Source organism: Pelodiscus sinensis, chromosome 8 (genome assembly GCF_052426305.1).
Source record: "Pelodiscus sinensis isolate ZL-2025 chromosome 8, ASM5242630v1, whole genome shotgun sequence".
Classification (NCBI taxonomy): domain Eukaryota; kingdom Metazoa; phylum Chordata; order Testudines; family Trionychidae; genus Pelodiscus; species Pelodiscus sinensis.
The window spans coordinates 1,638,076-1,659,687 of record NC_143059.1 but is presented as its reverse complement, the minus strand read 5'-3'; the positions used below and the strand labels follow the sequence as shown (position 1 = coordinate 1,659,687).

The following is a 21,612-nucleotide window of genomic DNA, read 5'->3' as shown; positions in this document are numbered from 1 at the left end:
AGTAGATGTCTCCACAAATAAACTCATCAGAATTGTACTAAATGATAGTATCTTTTTTGTGTGTGAACATCCACTGAAGTATATTTTTTTCCTGAGGCCTGTTTTTAATTTTATTTAGGGAAAGTAAAAATTGCGTGCATAATTCAGATAATGAATTTGCCTGCTGACTCAGGAAAGCAATGTTATGAAATGATCATTGTTGTCAACATTTGAAATAGAAGTCATTGATAATATTCATTTACTTCATAAGGGGACAGTATTTTCATTGTTAATAACCTTTCTAAAAAATTGTAAATTAATCTTTGTCATTGGATACCTTTTGTTTTTAACAGTGTGTGTTGTACTTATGGGTCTTGAAGATTCTGTATCCAAATACATTATTTCTTTTGAGAGGCAATCATGAATGCAGACACCTCACAGAATATTTTACCTTTAAGCAAGAATGTAAGTACTGTATAGGAATGTAGTATTGCCAAACTAGTACTTTCAGTCTGATGTTGTTTTTCTGAAGAGGTAATTTTATCTAAAAATGCTGTTAAGGGACTGCTCTTGCAAACGTTCTCACTCGTAGTTGCATTGAGTTAAGTGGAACAACAAGCAGTTATAAGCATGGTGGGAGCAAGTGTGTGCAGAACTGAACTGTGTATTTGTATATTAACATCCATGCAGCTTTTAAAATCTTTTGGGGCTTAATTTTTATGGAAATGTTTGTGGAAAATCAGCACAGAAGTCAATAACCTTGTCACTCAAAAGATCTCAAACTCACCATTTATAGCTGCTTATTCTATATAATTGGCAAGCATGATTTTAAAAGTTATTTTCATTTTTCTGAATTATTTAACACTTTTTAGTTTAAAAATGTGTGTCTATTTTATATTTGAGGATGCAGAGGAAGGGGCAAATACAAGTTTAAAGTTTTGTAAAGTGTTTTTTTTTCTTGAAGCAGCCAATGTCTTGATTTTTAAGCTTAATAAAATGTGCTGTTTTTCTGATTTTTAGGATTTGCGATAGAAGAATGTTTTTACATTTAGAGCAGTTTCTTCATTTTATGTAATAGTCGTTGTTTTTTCTTCTCTACAGGTAAAATAAAGTATTCAGAAAGAGTCTATGATGCTTGTATGGAAGCTTTTGATTGCCTTCCTCTTGCTGCACTTTTAAACCAACAGTTTCTTTGTGTTCATGGTGGACTTTCACCTGAAATAAACACACTTGATGACATTAAGAGAGTGAGTATGTCTTTGTTTCTAAAATAAATGGGGATGGGGGGATTTGTGTGATTCCTTTCAATGGTCACTCTCTTGTGAGCCGGCCAGTGTATTAGTCTTTGGTTTTTACTGGCTCTTTATAAGCGCAAGACAGGATCCCCACACTTGGATTGTAGAGCAGGGTTTTTTTTAAAAAAATATTGTTGTGAAGAAGATGAGTAATCACAGATTTTATTATATCAAGCACATAGCCATAATTGCAGTTAAACAACTTAATTTCTAGAGTAATGTTATTGTACCAAAAAATTTATTAGAGTTTGGTCTTTTAATTCATGCACACACTTTAAGTTACTTACTGTAGAAGGGCTAGAGTTTTATTAGCATGTTGCAGGATTGAGTTTGTAAACACTAAGCGTTGCCTTAAAAATCAATTGATGTATTAAAGTAACCAGGCTTGAGTTGCGTTTCACAGCTGTATGTAGAATTATATTTTAAGTACTTTAAATTTTGTATATTTGACATTTATTTATGCCATTTTCTAACATATTACCTCTAACTTTTGGCAAAGCTTTTATATTGGATTTCTATATCAAAGAAATATTAGAAGTCCACATGACCATTCTGATTTGACTCCCTTAAGTTTATTTAGAAAAACAAAATTTATATTGAGAACCAGAAATTTTTGATAAAAGCAGATTTCAGTTTTAAAATAGGATAGTTCTCACTAAATATAGCTATATCATGTAAAGAATGTATGCAATGAATCATACTTTGTAGTTTGATTTGTTTTCTTCTCATAAGAGATTTCTTTCGAAATATAAATGTAATTTTAATTTGAAAACGTGTATTTCTAACTTGATAATGTGGATTTATATTTTTCTCTGAAATACCTTGCACTTGTAAAGTTGTAATCTAATGTAATAATTCAACAACCTGAATTACTCTTATGGACAATCGGTAGAGCATTTATTTCACCAGCAGCCTTTTGAAATAGTCCTGTTTGTATGGAAAGTGCTGTAGTTATAGGTAATTAAAGATGATGAGCATATGTCTTCAAAAAATTGCTTGATGTTAAATAGTTAGTGTATCAGTGGTTTCATTTTAGTGGAATACAAGTTTTGGGATATCAAGCTTTCTGGCTGATAATTCCTACATGTTTGTCAGTGGGTTTTACCTCATATAGATTATTAATATCAGGTGGTGATGGTCCTATCATATTACAATTTTTAATCTTCTATTGCTTTCTCTTTTGAATATTTTTTTGCAGTTTGTTTGCACATAACTAAACTTTTTTCATCTGACATTTTGAGCATAGCATTTGATTCCTTCTCCATAAGAGTGTTACTGATTATTAAGGGTGAGGCTTACTGGGTAAACGGTTAACTGGTTACCTGTTCACATCCTTATCTGCAATTAATAAAGGTCCTGAAAGGAGGTCGTCTTTCACCCTGTGTTGGCAGGTCTGCTTTTAAAAGGTGGCAGCAAGGGGTGGGAAAGGAAGAATTGTGTAACTGGTAACAAGCCAACTGCATGAAAAATGAAAAACCAAGTCAGTCTTGGTTCCTAAAAAATGTTCTAGTCTGCTTTTTTTTTTGTCATCTATGAGTTGTGTGATGCGTTAGGAGAAATTGATAATATGTTATTGGTTCTGCTGGGGAAGCTGAATTTTGGAGATCACAGGCCAAGAAAGCCAAAGAAGAATCACCATTTACATTTCTGTTGTAAAGCTCTCTGAATTTTACAGTTCTGTTTATACTGAGTGATTCTTACACCACAGGGAAATACCATCTTTCTGTAAAGATCTGGCTAATTTAATTTCTGTATTTCTTTACCACTTGTCAAACTTTTAAGAATGGAGCCCTGTACTGAAGCTTATGTCTTCTCATACAAAGGTGTAATAGTAGCTATAATGGGCAAGATTCATTCAGATACCTTAGGAGATATTGACAGCGAGAGAGTTTCTGACTCTAGGGGTGTATCTAGACTACGCTGAATGGTCGAAAGAGGATATGCAAATTTCATATGAATTTGCATATCTTCTTCCGATCACACTTTCGATTGTGGCTTTTAAGACGCGGCTTTTTCAGCGAACCCCCCTTTTGTAGAAAAGCCACATAAACCTCATTTTTTTAAGGAAGAGTGGCTTTTCGACGAAGGGGGCAGCTCACCAAAAAAGCCGCGTCTTAATTACTTTGCGCTTTCGAAAGTGAATCAGAAGAAGATATGCAAATTCCTGTGGAATTTGCATATCCTCTTTTGACCATTCGGCATAGTCTAGAAACGCCCTAGAAATTAGGATAATTTCTATGTTTGAGTTGCTCAACATCTTCCATTATAAAAGAGTCTTAGAACCTTTTCTTTTTTTGAGCTCTCAGATCTCCATTGTGTGCAGCAAGTTTTGATCACAGCAGGTTAATAGCCCTGGGTTTGAGGAAGTGCCTTTTGCATGTGCCAGGAAATTCCATTTATGTTTGGCTAGGTTATAAATAATTGAAAATCTTCATTTTCTGACCATCGCTTGTGTTGTACAGATACATTTTGGTAGCACACCAAACACCCTGAATCTTCTAAGACTGGTGGCACTAGTGGTAACAAATCACAGGAGCATAAGCTGCATTAGAAATCCTGGGAACAGAAACTTAGCTTAGCGGCTGCCAAAAGATGACTCCAACAACTCTTGCTCAACCCAACATATGAACTAATAATCCTCCTCTCTGGAGGACACCACATGGAGCAGAAGCCCTTCCATTGCCAGGGAATAGGATGAAATCTTGTTGAGCAGAAATAAATGCAAATTACTGGGAACTAGAAGAGAATTAGTTCTAAATTAACTTTTTTGCTGACTGATATTTACAGTATTGTACTCTTTGCAACTATTAAGCTCTGTATCATACCCCCACTAAAATGCTCCACAATATGAGACTAGAACCCAGCTCTTTAATATATCAGACACACATCCACTTAGCCGCACAGTCTCTCAGAACCTGCCACATCTTTGTCCTTTTCTATGTTGTCTGTAAAATGGAGTGACTTGTCTATATGTAAAACAGTGTTTCAGAGTGTTGTACATCCATGCTCCTTTTGTGTCTGGTTCACAGGGAATAATAGCTTTCTCTTCCTGACCGCTAATACAGTTAGTCCCATAATTTTTCTCTCTGGTCACTGGAAAAGGAACCGAGCCACTAAAGTAAGTGTTTCCAAATGGGTCAGAAAGGACTTTACTGAAGCCTTTTAAAGAAAAAGTAAAAAGTCTCCTCCAAATTTAAGGCCCATTCCACAAGGTTCACAGCAATGTTATGTCAGAGCAATAAAGCTTTCTATGAAAAAAATCTGCAGAGATCTTTACATGATTGTTTAATCAAGGAATGAAGAAATAGTCTAATGTGGATGTTTCTTTGGATGCTGCATTTGGTTGTCTGGTCATGCTAGCTGGTAGTTCTTCTGAATTCCCTTTTATTGTACTTTTTCTATGCTGCTATTGCTTACTAATTCCGATTGGAAAGGACAATTTTGTTCCTTCTTTGTAAATTTACTTTCTCAAAACTTACACCTCCATCAGTCTGGAGGTTTCCTAACCTCTTCTAATAATTAATTCTTCATTGTTCTCTATTGTTGTATGTTCAAGTCATCGTATTGTTTTTGGCATGCCTTTGCCTTGCACAGAAGAAAAAATTTTTTTACTACCTGTCTCCTATTATGGGTGCTATTTACTCTGAAATACTTTGGCTTTGGTGGATATATAAACGATAAAGGTAAAGAAGCAAAATTGGCCTATATAATATTTAAATCAACTTTGTGGTTTTTTTTTAAACAGCTAGATAGATTCAAAGAGCCTCCTGCATTTGGACCAATGTGTGACATATTGTGGTCAGATCCCTCAGAAGATTTTGGAAATGAAAAATCACAAGAGCACTTCAATCATAATACAGTCAGGGGATGCTCCTATTTTTATAGGTAAAAAGAAATCTAGGATTTAATTAATATTTTAGTACTAAGAGTTACATGTTGCTAAAAAAAAAATTTTATACTCATAGTTGTTTTCATTTTACAGCTATCCAGCGGTTTGTGAATTTTTGCAAAATAACAATTTGTTGTCCATAATTAGAGCTCACGAAGCACAAGACGCAGGGTAAGTGTTTTGGGGCCTTACAAAAATTATTCAATAATACAAAATAATCGTTTGTTTGATACAAATGAAGCTGTTTGTTTTACAGGTATAGAATGTACAGAAAAAGCCAAACTACGGGTTTTCCATCATTAATAACAATTTTTTCTGCACCTAATTACTTGGATGTCTATAATAATAAAGGTAAGAATTTACTGCTAAGGAGATTGTATTAAATTAAAACTTCTTTCAAAAAATAGTTTGACAATAACACCATACAAAATCATGTTTTTCCATGCATTGACAAAAATCCAAGCTCCCAAGCCCCTTGAGTCAAACTAATACAATATGAAAAAAACACACATGGGCACAGTTACTCGCATGTGTGAAGTAAACTACATCTAGATATAAAACAAAGCGTGCTTTTCCTTTTTTAGAAGTACCCACTGTGACATTATCCAGGTTGCAAACTGGACTGATGGACAGCTCCATCCCTTCAGTTCTCCAACCTAAGGTTCCTTTTATACCTCTTTGCTGTGAGCAATCACTTCTGGCATACCAACACCCAGCTTCCAGAATGTAAATCACTCCCGGCTATATTATATGAGCTATACCCATGAACTATACTTCAGGGCAACACTAGCAAACTTCCAGTTCAGATTTTCCCCAAGAAATGTGAGTGTTGTACTGCTTATCTCCTCCTGGACAGTACAAGCTCATATAAAGTCTCTAATTTAATTAATAGAACATGATGTGTACAAATGTTATTCAAATGATGTTTCCCAAACACTTCAAACACACAGGGTTTAGGTTTAGTAACTACTCACTGAACATTGTCCCAGTTAATGATGTTTCATTTTACATTGCTTGTTTAAAGTTGTGCAATGCTCCCTTATTAGCTCATTTGGCTGCCTAATTCCATTACTTGCAAGATATTTAAATCCCCGCTTCATTAGCAATTTTGGTCGGCTACATTTGCATCCCTAGCTCAAGCTTGGGAGCAAGTGTAGACGTACCCTTAGTGAAAGATTCCTCATCACATGGAGTGCAACATCTATAAGTTCCCACTGATCCCTCTGGTCCCATGAGTAATACACAAAATACAGACAGACGAGGCCAAGGTCATATCCGAGTTATGGGCATGATAAATGTCCCATGAGTTCTCCCTTTTCAAATGACCTTCAACCAATTCTGAAGAAACTCTGCCTGAAAGTGAGGCTTCTGCATGGTTCCATCATAGTGAGTTAACCTGCTTGGAACAAGTCAAACAAGTATTACTAAACAGCAGGAGATAGAAAATGCATCTCCAAAAATGGAAAAGATTCTCCTCATGATGTCCAGAAAATCAGCTGACTGCTACTACAGAATCTCTGCCACTAATGGAGGACTATATAGTAGAGTTGAAATGCCCAGGCCTATAAAAGTGGTCATTTTTTGGTCACTATTGCTTCCTCAGGTGAGTAAGTGAGATGGGGTCCTCTTGGCTAGGGGTAGGCAGTAAGCTGGAGGCAGTTTGCTAGGGGTAGTCCCTAGGCTGCCACCACTTTATTTACCTGCTCCTCTGCAGGTATGCGCACGTGCAGCTCCTGTTGGCCATGGATTGCTGTTCCCAGGAATGGAAGCTGTGGGAAGTGGCACGAACTGGGACACTGCCTCCCATAGCTCCATTAACTGGGAATGGCAATCTGCATCCAATGGGAGCTTGCAAGTTCCAGTACATGCAGAGGTCCATGTAAATAGAGCAGCAGTGGGCAGTTACTGCCCACTGCTGTTCTTGGCTAATCCTTCCAACACAATCATAGAATCACAGAATAATAGGACTGGAAGGGACCCCAAGAGGTCATCGAGTCCAGCCCCCCGCCCTCAAGGCAGGACCAAGCTCCGTCTACACCATCCCTGACAGATGTCTATCTAACCTGTTCTTAAATATCTCCAGAGAGGGAGATTCCACCACCTCCCTTGGCAATTTATTCCAATATTTGACCACCCTGACAGTTAGGAATTTTTTCCTAATGTCCAATCTAAACCTCCCCTGCTGCACTTTAAGCCCATTACTCCTTGTCCTGTCCTCAGAAACCAAGAGGAACAAATTTTCGCCTTCCTCCTTGTGACACCCTTTTAGATATTTGAAAACCGCTATCATGTCCCCTCTTAATCTTCTTTTTTCCAAACTAAACAAGCCCAGTTCATGAAGCCTGGCTTCATAGGTCATGTTCTCTAAACCTTTAATCATTCTTGTCGCTCTTCTCTGTACCCTTTCCAATTTCTCCACATCTTTCTTGAAATGTGGCGCCCAGAACTGGACACAGTACTTCAGCTGAGGCCTAACTAGTGCAGAGTAGAGCGGCAGAATGACTTTACGAGTTTTGCTTACAACACACCTGTTGATACAACCTAGAATCATATTTGTAACGGGCTGTGTGGAAGGAGACATGGAAAGACGTGTTAGAGAAGCAAAAACAGTGGGATACAGCTGGAGACAGAGGGCAGCCTGAGGCCTGACTAGGCATCATAAGTAAGAAGGGGACAGAATTAGATAGAGCTTTTAAAGTGATGAAAAGAAACTGAAATTTGATTGTGAATGTGCACCCTGCATTTAGTTGATTAAAAGGTGAGATGATTAAAATTTAGAGCCAGTTTGACTGTTATTTTGAGTTGGATATTTGTGACAGTACCTGAAATGGCACTTTTTCTGATTTTTTTTCTTTTTATGTCCATTATTAAGTCTCAGCGCAATTTTGCATTCTCCTTAAAAATTACCTCTTAGCAAAGCTCTTGATTAGAAATGTGTTCCTTCATAATCATGAGTAAAGGAACATAGAGTGTCTCTTGTCTGTATTTTTACATAGGGTGCAATATAATCATAAATATAGGAAAAGATCATCTAATCTTCCCGATAGTTTTGTTTTTATTACACTTAGTGTTAAGGATAAAAATTCTTAATTTTGAAATGTTGTTTTGCAGCTGCTGTGTTAAAATATGAAAATAATGTGATGAATATTCGACAGTTCAATTGCTCTCCACACCCTTATTGGTTACCAAATTTTATGGATGTCTTCACTTGGTCATTGCCATTTGTTGGAGAAAAAGGTAGAGAACTATGCTGTATAAGTAAAATACATGAAGGTCTTTGTGTTTTGTGTGGGTGGTGCAGGTTTATGTTTATCTAAGAAAACAAGTGCATGCTTTCTCTTAAGGAACTATGTCCATCATTGCAACCTAATCCGTTCCCTTTCTCAGTAAGGTGCAGACTTGTGAACACTTTCCCCAAAAGATCTTTTGCACCGTTTTGTAACTCCCATGTGAAAGTCCTGTGACATATTCATGAAGAATTGTTATCTGGGACATGACAGAGGGCTTATCTAGACTATGCTGAAGTTTCAAAAGAGGAATTCCACAGGAATTTGCATATCTTCTTCGAAAGCGGGGCTTTTGAAAGTGAAAGTAGTTGGGATGCGGTTTTTCAGCACCCCCCCTTTTCGAAAAGCCACTGTGCCTCAGAAAATGAAGTTTACGCAGCTTTTCAAAAGGGGGGGGTTGCTGAAAAAAACCACGTCCTGACTACTTTCACTTTTGAAAGCTCTGCTTTCGAAAGTGAGATTGGAAGAAGATAATTTGCATCTCCTCTTTCGAAACTTCAGTGTAATCTAGATGAGCCCTCTGTGTACAACTGGTAGTTCTCTTTTTCACCTGGCTTTTGACAGGTAGTTGAATTTTGTCTGATGGAACAGAAGACCGAATAGATGTGTTTAGAAGGTATAAAGGCACTTGTCTGCATAGTTTTAATGAACCCCCCCCTTCCTTCTGAAGTAGATCTCTGAAGCAACACACAATATCAATAAACTATTTCTGTTCTGCATCATAATCTGTCACACTTTACTAATCTTACGTGGCATAGAATAGTGGTCACCAGCCTGTCGATAGTCATTGACTGGTAAATCCTGGAACCTCTGCCAGTCGGTTGCAATCCTCAGATAGAAGTTGTCTGTGCCTGCCTGGCCCCACGCTGCTCCCAGAAGCAGTGTCTGCAGCTCCTGCAAGGAAGAAAGGGTGGGGAGTCAGCTCCGTGCTGCTTCCACCTACGGCACTGTCCAAGCAGCTTCTGTCGGCTGAGAACTGATTAATGGGGGTGTCACTTGCAGCCACCATGCAGTAGCATGGAGGGCTCCCCCGCACACAGGTGTCTCACACAGAGGGTGTCTGAACTCAGCCAGCCAACATTTCCAGGGGCAGCATGTGGTTACCTGTAGTGATTGCTTCCTGACTGCAGCCTACGCCCTCCTGTTCTGTGCCAGCCTCCTGCACCCAAACTCCCTTCAAAAGGCCACACTCCTCACCACCACCTGCACCCAGTGCTCTACCCCAGCTTGGAGCTCCCTTCTGCACCCAGAGTGTTGGGCGCAAGATCTGAGAGAGAGTTTGGGTGTAGGAGGGGACTCCAGACTGAGGCAAACTCCCTCCCAGAGCTTGCACTCCTCTCTCTTTCACCCCAGTACAGTGCCTAAAGCCCTCTCCAGCACCCAAACTCCCTCCCAGAGCATTGGGTACAGAGGGGTGTGAGGGATGTGGGCTCGGGGAGTGAGTTCAGGTGTTGGAGGGAGCTCCGGGCTGGGGCAAACTCCCAGAGCTTGCACTCCTTGCTCCTGCACCCCAAAACTCTGCCACGGATACTCTGTCTGAGCCTGCACCCGAATCCCTTGCCCCAGCCAGGTGAAAGTGAGGGGAGGGAGGGGAATGGAGTAGGTGGGCTTTGGCGGAAAGGGTGGGGTAGAACCTGGGTTGCCCATAATTTCAAAAAGTGATCTTTGACATAGAACTCTTAATTATTGTCTAGTTAAGATGGATGTTCTTTTAACATTCTGCAGTGTCTAAAGATTTACCTTTGAAGGGCAATTTTTACATATCTATTACAATTATATTTTAGGAGAACAATTATATCTCCATTCTACCTCCCTCCCTCCAGAGCTAGCAATTTTAAATGTAGGACAGTTGGACTCCAGGTAGGTTTAAGTAAAAAGCAGTTGTGGATGGACATTAGGTTGTCCTTTTCAACATCCCACCAATATATACTACAGTATCTTGGTGAAGAGGATATATCTGAAAAGTACTCCTGAGACAAGTTGCATAAATGCAGGACTCTAGATTTGGGTTAATATTCCCTTCTGAGAGAAATCACAATCAGATAATGTAGATTTTTTTTTAATATACTCAGTGTATGTAGCAAATTATGCTTTTGAAATAAAAGAATGAGAGTTGGAAAGTTTTCTGTTCATGTTGTGATGAAATCTAAACATCAAGAATTTACATAGTGACTTTTTGGACAATTTATTATTAAATACAATAAATATATTCTTTATGTGGTTTGAAAGACACTGAGAGGGTAGCTGATGAACATGTGGATTATTTTTAACCGTTCATTGTTTATTTGGGATATTATTTGATTTTGCTCACTTGAGGTTTTGGTTATTAGATAAGGTTAATGTCAGCATTTTTTTTGTCCAGTGATTGTGCACCCACTACTGCAACCACAGTGCAAGTTAGTAAAGGCCCTTGTATTTTTTTTCTGTTGGCTTTCAGAAATGCAAGAAAATTCATTTTAATCCGAAGGTTAAATCTAACTTTGTCAGTTGGAAGAAATTTATGGCAAATCCATTTTAAATTATCATAGTGTTCATGAGAAAATAAAGGCAGCAGGGTCCATTGCCTTTCAGCTCATGTAGAAATATTTTGTGTGTTTATAAAATTTTCTTTTCAGACCTACTTAATTTATATTTTCGCATTTTTCAGCTTTATCTCCATTTTACTGTTGTTATTACTCCCCAGTGAATCCTTTTGTTGCCCTAATCTTTTATAGCTAACTTAAACAAAGCTCATAATTCAAAGTGGATCACCATAGTAATCCCAATAGATCACCAATTCTAGTTTCAGTAAACTGCTCTTTTATATCAAAGCATTTCCAGTCATGACAATTAACATTTTATATTTCAAAGGCACCTAAAATCAAGATCGGCTGGGCAAACATTCTTTCCATTTTGGTTAGTAAAACTGCACACATGCTGGGAATGTAAGTGGGAAAAGAGGGAAGCCTGTGAAGTTATTGCAGGACTTTGTCATTTTGTTGTGTTATGTTCCATGAATGTGCACATTAGGAAAAGCCGATTGCTGAGAGCTGAACAAATACGTACTGGAGTGAAAAATTTTGTCAGTTGTAAGTGCAGACAATTTGTAACACCTCACACATGAATGGAATAAGTAGCAGTGTACACCCAATTCATTCATTATTATTCTTCTGAACACAGTAACAGAAATGTTGGTGAACGTTCTCAGCATTTGCTCTGATGATGAATTAATGACTGAGGGAGAAGATCAATTTGACGGTAAGGTCACCTTGACATCTAAAGTACTATATTTTCCTGGAAGCATATCTGTCGTAGTGGTTCAGACTTTGACCAATTACAATTTTTCCCAACATATAATATATTATCTATGGGATTTTTTTCCCCTTTATATGGCACTTTTATACTGATAGGCAAAAAAGCATTTTCTTTTTACATTTAGGATTCTTTCTCGCATAAGCCATTAGTGGGTGATAATGGTACAAATAAAGATCACAAAATAAACATCGTAACTTCTAATCTTAAGTAAAAAGTTCTCAAAGTTTATCAATATTTACAAATTAAGATGATTGTTTACAATAAGTGTTTTCTTGATATACAATATTAATAAACTTTTTAGAAATACATGTTGGACCTTGCTGGTCTGGCACCCTTGGGACCTGACTGGTCCTGAACGAGGGGACTTGCCGGACCAGGGAAGGTCCCCCATTCTCCCCCACGTGGCATGTGCAGCCACTAGGCTAGGGCTCCAGCTTGCCCCCGCTGCTACCCCAGTTTGCCAGGGCTCTCCATGGCCCCACTGCTCCTGCAGCTGGAGCACCACAGCCTGAGCTGCACAGCCGGGACGGAGTTACGTGGCTGTCACTGGGGCTGGAGTTACTCAGCTGCTGGAGCCAGAACGCATCCGGAGCTCCACTTTGGAGAAAGGGTTAGAGCTCCCTGGTTGCCACTGGGGTCAGAGCTCCCTGTCCATGGCCGTGACCAGGCTAGAGCTACCCGGTTACTGGAGCCAGGGAGCTCTGTTGGGGACAGAACTCCCCACAATGCCATCTGTCTGTCCCCCCATTATGGTGCTTCTGCCCAGCCACCAGACCTCCCTCTTCCTGGGCTCTCTGGTCCAGGAACATCCATGGTCCATGCCAGACCACGGATGTTGCCAGACAGTGTGTCTCGGTTAAGGGAGGTACAACCTGTAACAGTATATTGGTAATTTACAACATTTAAAGAATACCCAGCTGTTATAAGAAGCTCTTAAAGTAAATTTACATTAAGAAATTTATTTGCACCCTTGGAAACAGCTGGTGTCCCTAATACAGATTAAAAAAAATCTTTTTTGTGAGGCAAGAAATTATAGCTGTGGAGAAAAAAAATGAACTCTCAAATGTTTTAACTCGGTTGTTGTGTTTTTAAAGCAGAAAAGATTGGAAGAGGAGCTATTGTGTCACACAGATACCTTGTACAGTAAAATTCCGATAATCCAGCACCTTTAGGACATATGGGATGCCAGATTATCAGATATGACGGACTATCAGAAGGGGGGGCTATGAGAAGGGTGGGGTTGGGTGGGATGCCACCCCAGACCCCTCATAGCCCCCCCCTTCTGTTAGTTCGGCTCTGCCCCAGGCGTCCCTGATTCAGCCGCCACTGGTCAGTTTCAGCAGCGGTTGAATCGGGAACGCCTGCGGCAGTGCAGCTGGGGTGCTGCTGGCTTGGTCCGGTAGCACTGCCCCCCCCCCCCCCCCCGCCAGGTGCTGCGAGACCAACCTGACAGCACCCCAGCTGCTCTGCCCCCGGCTTCCTTGACTCAGCTGCTGGTCAGTTTCAGCAGCGGCTGAATCGGGGAAGCCGGGCACAGAGCAGCTCCAGTTGTCCGGCTGTCCCAGCACTTCCGGGTTCCTGATGGTGCCGGACCATCAGGAGTGCCGGAGCATTGGATGCCGGACCAATGGAGTTTTACTGTATTTACCAAACTGTAAAAACCGATGGTACATGTAGTCTAGTGCCATGGCCTATAATTTTTGCTTCGACACAGTACAATGGATCCTTTCAGATGTGTACAATAGTAAGATGCCATCACTTGTAATGTAGTATAATAGTCTTGATTAGGGATGTAAATGGTTAACCAGTTACTCAGTAAGTATTTGGCTTACCAGAATGCTAACTAGGTGATAGGTTAATGGGACAGAAAGGGTGGTGGGAACCTGGACAGGTCAGGGTAGCAGGTGGGGCCCAGCAGCGTGGCTCCCTCCAGCAGTCCAGCCCTGCCATGCACCCCAGCAGCCTCGCCTGCAGCCCTAGTCCCAGGCAAGATCCCAGCCCCACCTGTGCTGCAGTGGATGTTTTGAACAATACTTACATCCCTAATCTTGATAAATAATATTATGGTGGGGTTGCATCACAGAAGTCCCTTTGAGGTTGTTCCTAAGTCTACTAATCAAGCCACTGATGTCTGCATTCCTGCTCTCTGGGGCTCCCCACTACCCTGTCCTGCTGGTCCAGAAGTTCTGGTCTCCCCCGGCCAAGGCACAGAGTTGGGGTAAAATCCCCCTGTTGAACTTGACAGATACTGAACCAGCTCATCTCTGGGAGGGCTCAGCTATAAGAGCCCAGCACCCAGGAAACCAACCCCCTAAAGGGGACCAAACCCCCAAACAAATCTGTATTATGTGGTGTAAAACTTTTATACAGAAAAAGCTCATAAGGTTCACCCTTTTTATCAATGAGAGAGATGCTGAGTGGATGTCTCCCCCTCCCCCCCCCCCCAGATTACAATTATTTACAATAGGCTTGATAATAAACAAGTCTTTATTAAGTATAAAAAATAGAATTTAAATGGTTGCAAGTGAAAACAGTCAGATCAGAGTAAATTACTAAGTTAAAATAAACAAAAAATACCAGTTAACCTTAAATCACTAAGAAACGTGTTACATGCACATTCTTACCTTAAACAGTTGTTCTAAACATCTTTTTCACAACTAAGCAGCCTCCTAGATGGCTAACCAATTCTTAGATGCTCTCAGCAGGCATCTGAGGTGGTAAGTGGGTCTACTGATGTCTGGCAACTGCCCCTGTTGTTTGGTTTCTCCCTGCCCCACGTGCCTTTTGCCCAAGACGGGAATTCTTTGTGCTTAGTTCAAATGTCTCTCACCTCAAGTGGAAAAGTAGCAAAGCCAAAATGGGTATCAATCTCAGGTGGCCTGGCCACATTTCTTTCCAAGACTAACCATAGTTTGGGCTTTCAGGAAGAAGAGAATCGTTCACAGGTCTTTGGCTAGATCACCGAGCCACTAAATTTCCAGAGCATCAAAACCGACCCTCATTTAGCACATTTAGAATGATAAACTGATCTGCACCTCTGACTGCACAAACAAGAATGATACATATACAAAAACAGGATATACAGATTCAGCAGATTGTAACTTTAAAATTGATATGGTTACACGGGGCATTTTGTCTAAGGTGTCTTTGAGTGATGCATATTCATAAGCCAGTTTTCATAAAGCATGGGGGAATCCCATGACAAACATTATTTAGGGTACTGTTCAACAAAACATATTCAAAAATTACCAGAATTTATTTTACTTGAAGAATAGTTAATTGGGGCTCTCTGGTTTAGCAACATCCATGTTTTGGCAGGACCCAGGGATGTTCCAGGATCAGAGAGGCCTGGCATGCTGCAGGGCTGGGAACCCAGCACAATGTGGGGCTGGGGAGACCCCAGTGCACAGCCTGGCTGGGCTGGGAGCCGGGAGGCTGCTGCCTTGATGGAGGGAGGGGCAGCCGGGAGCTGGGGAGCCAGTGCATGGCTTAGCTGGGCTGCAGGTGTGGGGAGCTGAGAAGGTCTGAATATGGCCCAGCTGGGCTGTGGGGAGAGGGAAGCTGGGCTGCAGTAAGGTCGGAAAGGGGGGTAGGAAGCCCAGCATGTGACTCAGCTGGCCTGCCTAGGGGAGCCAATGAGCCCGGTGGGGCTAACAGCAGGGGAGTGAGAAATTACCTCCCCAGATCCAGCAAAATCCCTCATCCAGGATCAGTGAGGTCCTGAGGGTGCCGGGCCTGGGAGGTCTAACTTGTACACATGGATAAACAGTAATTGTTACAAAAAAACCTCTTCTTGACACACACTCTGTTTTGGGGGCTTCCAAATTTGATCCTTACTTATATTAAAAACAGTAACAAAGAAACTGTACTGTGGTAAGAGCTGTGTTTTCATCTTGAAGGTTATGATGATCTGTGAGCGCTACCTGAACTTTCCTGGCACTTAGGATGTTGCTAGAAACATGAAAATTAAAAATACACCCTTGAATCTTGATACTTAAACATACATTATTACTCACATGAGTAATCCTATTGCATTTGGGGGCAGAGGTTCTCTCATGCATGATTATTTTGCCCTCTAGAACAGCCGTGGCCAGTCCATGGCTCATGAGCCGCATGCAGCTCTTGCCCCCCAAAAGTACGGCTCGCGAAGCCACTCCCTCCCCCCCCCCCCCCCCCGGCTTCCCTGTGCTTACTGGGTCGGAGAAGCAGGGTTTTAAAAATGGCACCCAAGATGTCAGCTGTCTAAAGGGGACAACCTCCTTTTTTAAACAAACTTTTTTTTAAAAAAAATTTTTTGGTTTTGTTGCACAAGTCTGTTCTAGGTGGGGCTTTTTTTTTTTTTTTTTTTTTTTTTTTCTGCTTAACAATTCTGATATGGCTCTTCGCATTTTTTCCTTAGCTGTTTTGGCTATCTTTGTTAAATGGGTTGGCTACCTCTGCTCTAGAATGACAGGTTTTCTTATAGATTTTGTCTACACTTAAAAGTTTAAAGCACAGCTGCAGCAGTGTGCCCACAGTATGAGCACTCGTGGAGAGTGCTCCCAAAGCCTGTTGTACTCCATAGGGGGAGTAGCTAACCTCAGCATAGCCCAATTTACACTGGCACTGTACAATGCTGTTAGTTTCCGTGTTCAGGGGATGTTTTTTCACACCCCCGAGCCAAAAAGTTGCAGTGCTGTGAAGTGCCAATGTAGGCTTAGCCTGTGTTTCTGCAGCAAAGACTAACTTGCTATGATCCCTTTTATGTATTGGAGTTGAACTATTTCCTAATTTTGTGTGTTGAACTGTTTCTTCACATGACTCTACCTTTCAAGCGCAACTGGTTAAGCGGCCACCAGCCATGTGACCACCTCCCAGCCCAGGAAAGACCAGGACCACCTCTGGCCCTGCATACCCCTGCTCCGCCCTCGCTCAACCCTCCCTCTTCCCTGCCATTGTCCTGCGCCCACCTTGTCTGAGTGATGCAGCATGTGGGACTAGCAGAGCCAGCACTGGCAGCAAGTTGCCGGCCCTACACACTCACCAGCATTGGTTGGGCGAGTGGAGCAAGGCTGCCCCACTTTTCTGTGCATCTCCAGCTGCATCACTCCGCTTCCCGCGGTTGAGTGCAGGGAGGTCCCTCCCCTCCCCTGAGTGACATGACTGGAGGAGCAAAGCAAACTGGGGCCATTGCTCCACTTGCCTTGCCACTGCCAGTGAGTACGAGGGGCTGGGCACCAGGCTCCCCTCTCCCCACTGGCTGCTGGCCTGCCTCTTGCTTCCCTCCCCCCTCCACAATATGCTGTTGAGGGGCATGTTCCCACTCCATGCATTACTTATGCTAACTGTGTACTGTCTTTTATCTTCTCTTCATAACTAGTTTCCAGATACTTGACAAATTTTCCTTACTTATCAGAATTGTAAAATGTATCCAATGTTTTCCACTTCTTCTTCTTTTTCAAGAGGTCCTCATGGATGCTCCATGCTTGGTCTTGGTGATGTCCTGGAGCCTGGATTGGAGATTTTGAAGCATTCCCTTCTGGGCCGCACACGTGCAGCGCAAACCAGCGCTCGCTGTGCTAGTAGGCATGTGCATCCCGATTCCTCCAGTTCTTTCTCAACCGCCCTTCACTTGAGACATAGCTCCAAGTTAGTTAGTGTTATTCTTATGTAGTTAGTTAATTGTAGTTTAAAAAAAAAAATTTTTTTTGTCATGTCCGGCTCTCTGGGTTTTAAACGGTGCATCTCTTACAGAGACACAGTCCCAATCTCTGATGGCCACTTGCAATGTGTCAGATATTTAGGGGGAGCACCATTCATCACAAGATTGTCCCCTCTGTGCCAAACTCAAGGCCAGGACTCGCAGGGACAGGCACCTTCTCCTAAACTGATCCTACTGGAAAAAAAGGCACACTCTGCTTCGGATGCAGCAAGGCAGCCCAGGGAGGTACGCCCAACCCCAGCTTTCCCTCAGGGCAAAAAGGCACCAAAAAAGAGGAATTCTTTTGTGTCACATCATCAGCCTTCCTCCAGAAAGCTGTTTCCACCCCAACCATTGGCACAGGGGTCCCACATCAGCACTTACGATGCGCTGGGCACCTCAAGTGTTCAGGCATCATCAGCTGCCGGCGGCACTGACTGCAAAGGGCCTAAACGTCACCCTAAAACCATACATGTACAGACCACAGTACTGTCATCTACCTCAGTACTGTCTCATACATCAGCAGTTCCGACGACTTCAGCGGTACCGATAACTACGACACCGACATCACTATCGACACTGCGCCCGAAGGCACCAACCACTTCTGCACTGATGGTGCCCTTCATTCCTTGGCACCATCTGCACCAACCAGAGCTGCAGCACCGATCGTATACTTGGTATTGCCAACATACCAGTGATCTAGTCCATCCACGCCGAACACACCGTCAGCATTGTATAGACATACATTACAAACTGATCCTTACAGCACCGTTGCCATACATGCGAAACACTGACTTAGCAGTAACATCTGCCCCTCAGTCACTGCTTTTTGGCACAAATGCTTCATTGGTACCGATGACATCACATGCTCTATCCTAAGGATGAAAAAGACTAGTCGACTATCCAATAAGCATTTGCTTATCAGATAGAATTTTGACTAGTTGACATTCCCCCCCTTTGCTGCCTCCATAAAATAAGATAAGGGGTACTTCAAAGTCGCAGTGCCGTCATTTTGAAACCCCTAGACAGCTTTTCAAAGGTACAGCCGTGGAGCCCGGGATCAGCTGGGGACTTCCCAGCTGATCCTGGGTTCCAGGGAAGTGCTGTGCGGAGCCTGGGGTCATCTGGGGAGTCCCCAGCTAATCCTCGGTTCCACTGCCCCTTTAAAACAGGCGGAGATGGCAGTTTCAAAAGGGAAGCCCTCCAGATACATCACCACCTACCAATTCATAATCTTCACCAGATGAGGCTGTGATGCCACCTCCACCGTCAGCTGCAGACGACTTTGAGCACTTTAACGAACTCTTTAAGAGAGTTGTGACTGAGCTCAAAATCGCCATGGAAGGAGTGGCGCAACTCCATCATAACCTCACTGATATATTCCTGACTGCTCCATCCTACAAAATTGCCCTCCCCATCAGTCCCGCCATTTTGGATCCAGCCAACACAATTTGGCAAACTCCTACATCGATTCCATCTACATACAAGTGTTCAGACAAGAAATACTATGTACCTGCCAATACCTCAGAATTTCTCTTTACTCATCCCACACCAAACTCTCTAGTGGTGGAAGCTGTACACCAGGGGGCGAAACAACATCGCTTTCGTACCACTCCACCAGACAAAGACACTAAGAGGCTTGGCCTATTTGTGCATGAGACGTATACTTCTGCAACTTTACAGTTCAGAATTTCAAACTGTTCAGCCTTGCTAGCGAAATAAGACTTTCGCAATTACTCCAAACTCATGGAGTTTGCTGATGACATCCCTGAGGCAAAGAGACCTCAATTCACCGGCATGTTATCAGAGGGGCACCTCATTTCCCAAGCTGTCCTCCAGGCAGCACTTGACGCCGCTGACACTGCTGCGAGAACCATGGTCACCTCCATTGTGATGTGTAGAGCCTTCTGGGTTTCCCTGGCCACATTCCCGTATGAGAGCCAATCCACAGTGGAAGACTTGCCATTTGATCAAGAGAAGCTATTTGCAGCTAAGACCAATGAAGTCCTCAACACTATGAAGGACTCCCATGCCACTCTCTTCACATTAGGGATACATATGCCTGCCAGTAGGTGGAGACAACACCGGTATCAGCCCTATCAGCGGCCATGCTACCTGGCCTATGTTATCCTGCTGAATATGCTAGGCAGAAATCGAACCCAGCCTCAGAGGTGAAGACAGTCTCTCGGCTCAGCCCCTCAACCACTACTGACCAATAGGCAAATTTGAATGCATGGTTGAGGGCCTCAAAAACCCCGTACAAATTTCAATGCAGAGAATGACCACACAAACCTTCCAAAATCGGCTTTGCCCATTTTACCACCAGTGGGCTTACATCACCTCAGACAGATGGGTGCTCGACATTATTCTGTCTGGTTCCATCATCCCATTTCTCTCCAACCCTTCTATCCACCCTCCTACCCCGTCCTTCTTCAGGAACCCCTCTCATGCTACGACAGGAGATGCTTCATCTATTAGATCTAGGAGCCATAAAACTGGTTCCACAAGAGCACAGAGGCAGGGGCTTCTATTCCTGCTACTTTCTGACTCAAAAGAAATCAGGAGGCTAGAGGCCAATTCTGGAACTATGCAAACTGAACAAATATGTCAAGACGCAACACTTTCGCATGGTCACTCTATCATTAACCTGGCATTGCAACAAGGCGATTGGTTTTCAGCCCTAGACCTCCAGGATGCATACTTTCATATCCTGATTCATCCTGCCCACAGAAAATTCTTGAGGTTGACAGTAGGCCAGGACCACTACCAATACCAAGCCCTACCCTTTGGTCTGTCAATGGCCCTTTGGCTTTTCTCTAAGTATTGCTGTAGTCACAGTGTGTCATCACTCTATGGGAATAATCGTATTCCCCATCTCAACAACTGCCTTCTCAAGTCAACATCCCAGACGGAATTGGCACGCCTTATAGCAGTGACCATACAATGCTTTCAAAATTTAGGCTTCCAAATAAACAGGAGAAAGTGTTCCATTCACCCTTCCCAGAACATACAATTAATTGGGGCCTGCCTAGATTCCATGTGTCCTTGAGCCTATCTACCTCACGAAAGATTCCTCTTCATTCAGGCGCTAGCTACAATGATCTACCGTGTCTCTCGCACCACAGCCAAGGATTGTGTGGAAGAAAACAAGCCTTCACTCTGCGTTGTGTTTAAGCAACAAGTAGCCAGAGGCAATTTTATTACAAGCTGCAGCAAGGGAAAAACTGGTTCGGACAGAGGGGGAGCCCCCCCCCCCCCCCTTCCGAGGCAGATCTTCGAATACAAGCAATTATGAAGCAGTTTATATACTGTCTATTAGATATAATGACAATAACAATTAGTCTCCTTCCCATTACAAACACCAATGGCTAACAGTTATTTAGTTCCACCCAGATGCTCCTTATCTCAAGGTCCCTGCCGGAGTCAGCATTCTATCCTTATCTCCGTATGGAGGCGAGAGGCAAAGGCAGCGTCTAATTACAGATCTCGCGTTGTCAGGCCACAGACTTAGCCTGACTCTTGCTCTCTTGTTAACAAGACCAAGATGGCTGCACACAAATTCCCTTATTCCCTTTTCCTGCCTCCACAATTGTTTGCAACTTCTTGGCCACATGGCGGCCACAACATTAGTAATATTGCATGCTCAACTTCACATGTGCTGCCTACAAGTTTGCGTTTCCAGAGTATACGAGCCTTGGAAACACCCTATATCGGTCTCGCTCACAATACTACACGAGGTCAAAACATCACTCCTTTGGTGGCCCAAACCAGCCAATCTTTGCACGGGTGCCCTGTTTCTTCAGCCTTTCCCCTTGTGCATGATTACAACAGATGTTTCCCTCACCAGATGGGGTGCTCACTTCCGAGATCAGACTGCCCAAGGCCTCTGGTCAACTTCAGAGATGTCTTTACACATAAATCTATTAGAACTGCATGCCGTACACAATGCTTGCAGATATTTCCTGCCTTCCATTGCCAACAAACATGTTGTGTCCTCACAGACAACATTGCCTGAGTCTTCTATATCAACACACAGGGCAGAGCCAGATCTCCATCCCTTTGCACCGAAGCCATAAAGCTGTGGAATTTTTGTATCAGCTGCAACATCCACCTCTCCGCAATTCACATACCAGGTGTCTCCATTGTGACGGTGGATGCTCTTAGCAAACACTTTTCCCTAACATCACG

The 21,612-nt window shown here is 42.5% G+C and overlaps 1 protein-coding gene across 12 annotated transcripts in view; it reads left to right on the top strand.

Annotated features, from left to right (window-relative positions):
- PPP3CB (protein phosphatase 3 catalytic subunit beta) overlaps nt 1-21,612 on the top strand; it is a 74,448-nt gene that overhangs the window by 31,040 nt on the left and 21,796 nt on the right. For all 12 annotated transcript variants that reach the window (XR_012905748.2, XR_012905749.2, XR_012905750.2 and 9 more), the window contains 7 exons: nt 333-444; nt 1,081-1,226; nt 5,020-5,159; nt 5,257-5,334; nt 5,420-5,514; nt 8,275-8,400; nt 11,610-11,687. Coding sequence is in view for 9 of the 12 variants with exons in the window: in XM_075935724.2 (XP_075791839.1) it covers nt 333-444; nt 1,081-1,226; nt 5,020-5,159; nt 5,257-5,334; nt 5,420-5,514; nt 8,275-8,400; nt 11,610-11,687 (775 nt within the window). In the remaining 3 variants the exon portion in view is untranslated. The remainder of the gene's footprint in view (nt 1-332; nt 445-1,080; nt 1,227-5,019; nt 5,160-5,256; nt 5,335-5,419; nt 5,515-8,274; nt 8,401-11,609; nt 11,688-21,612) is intronic.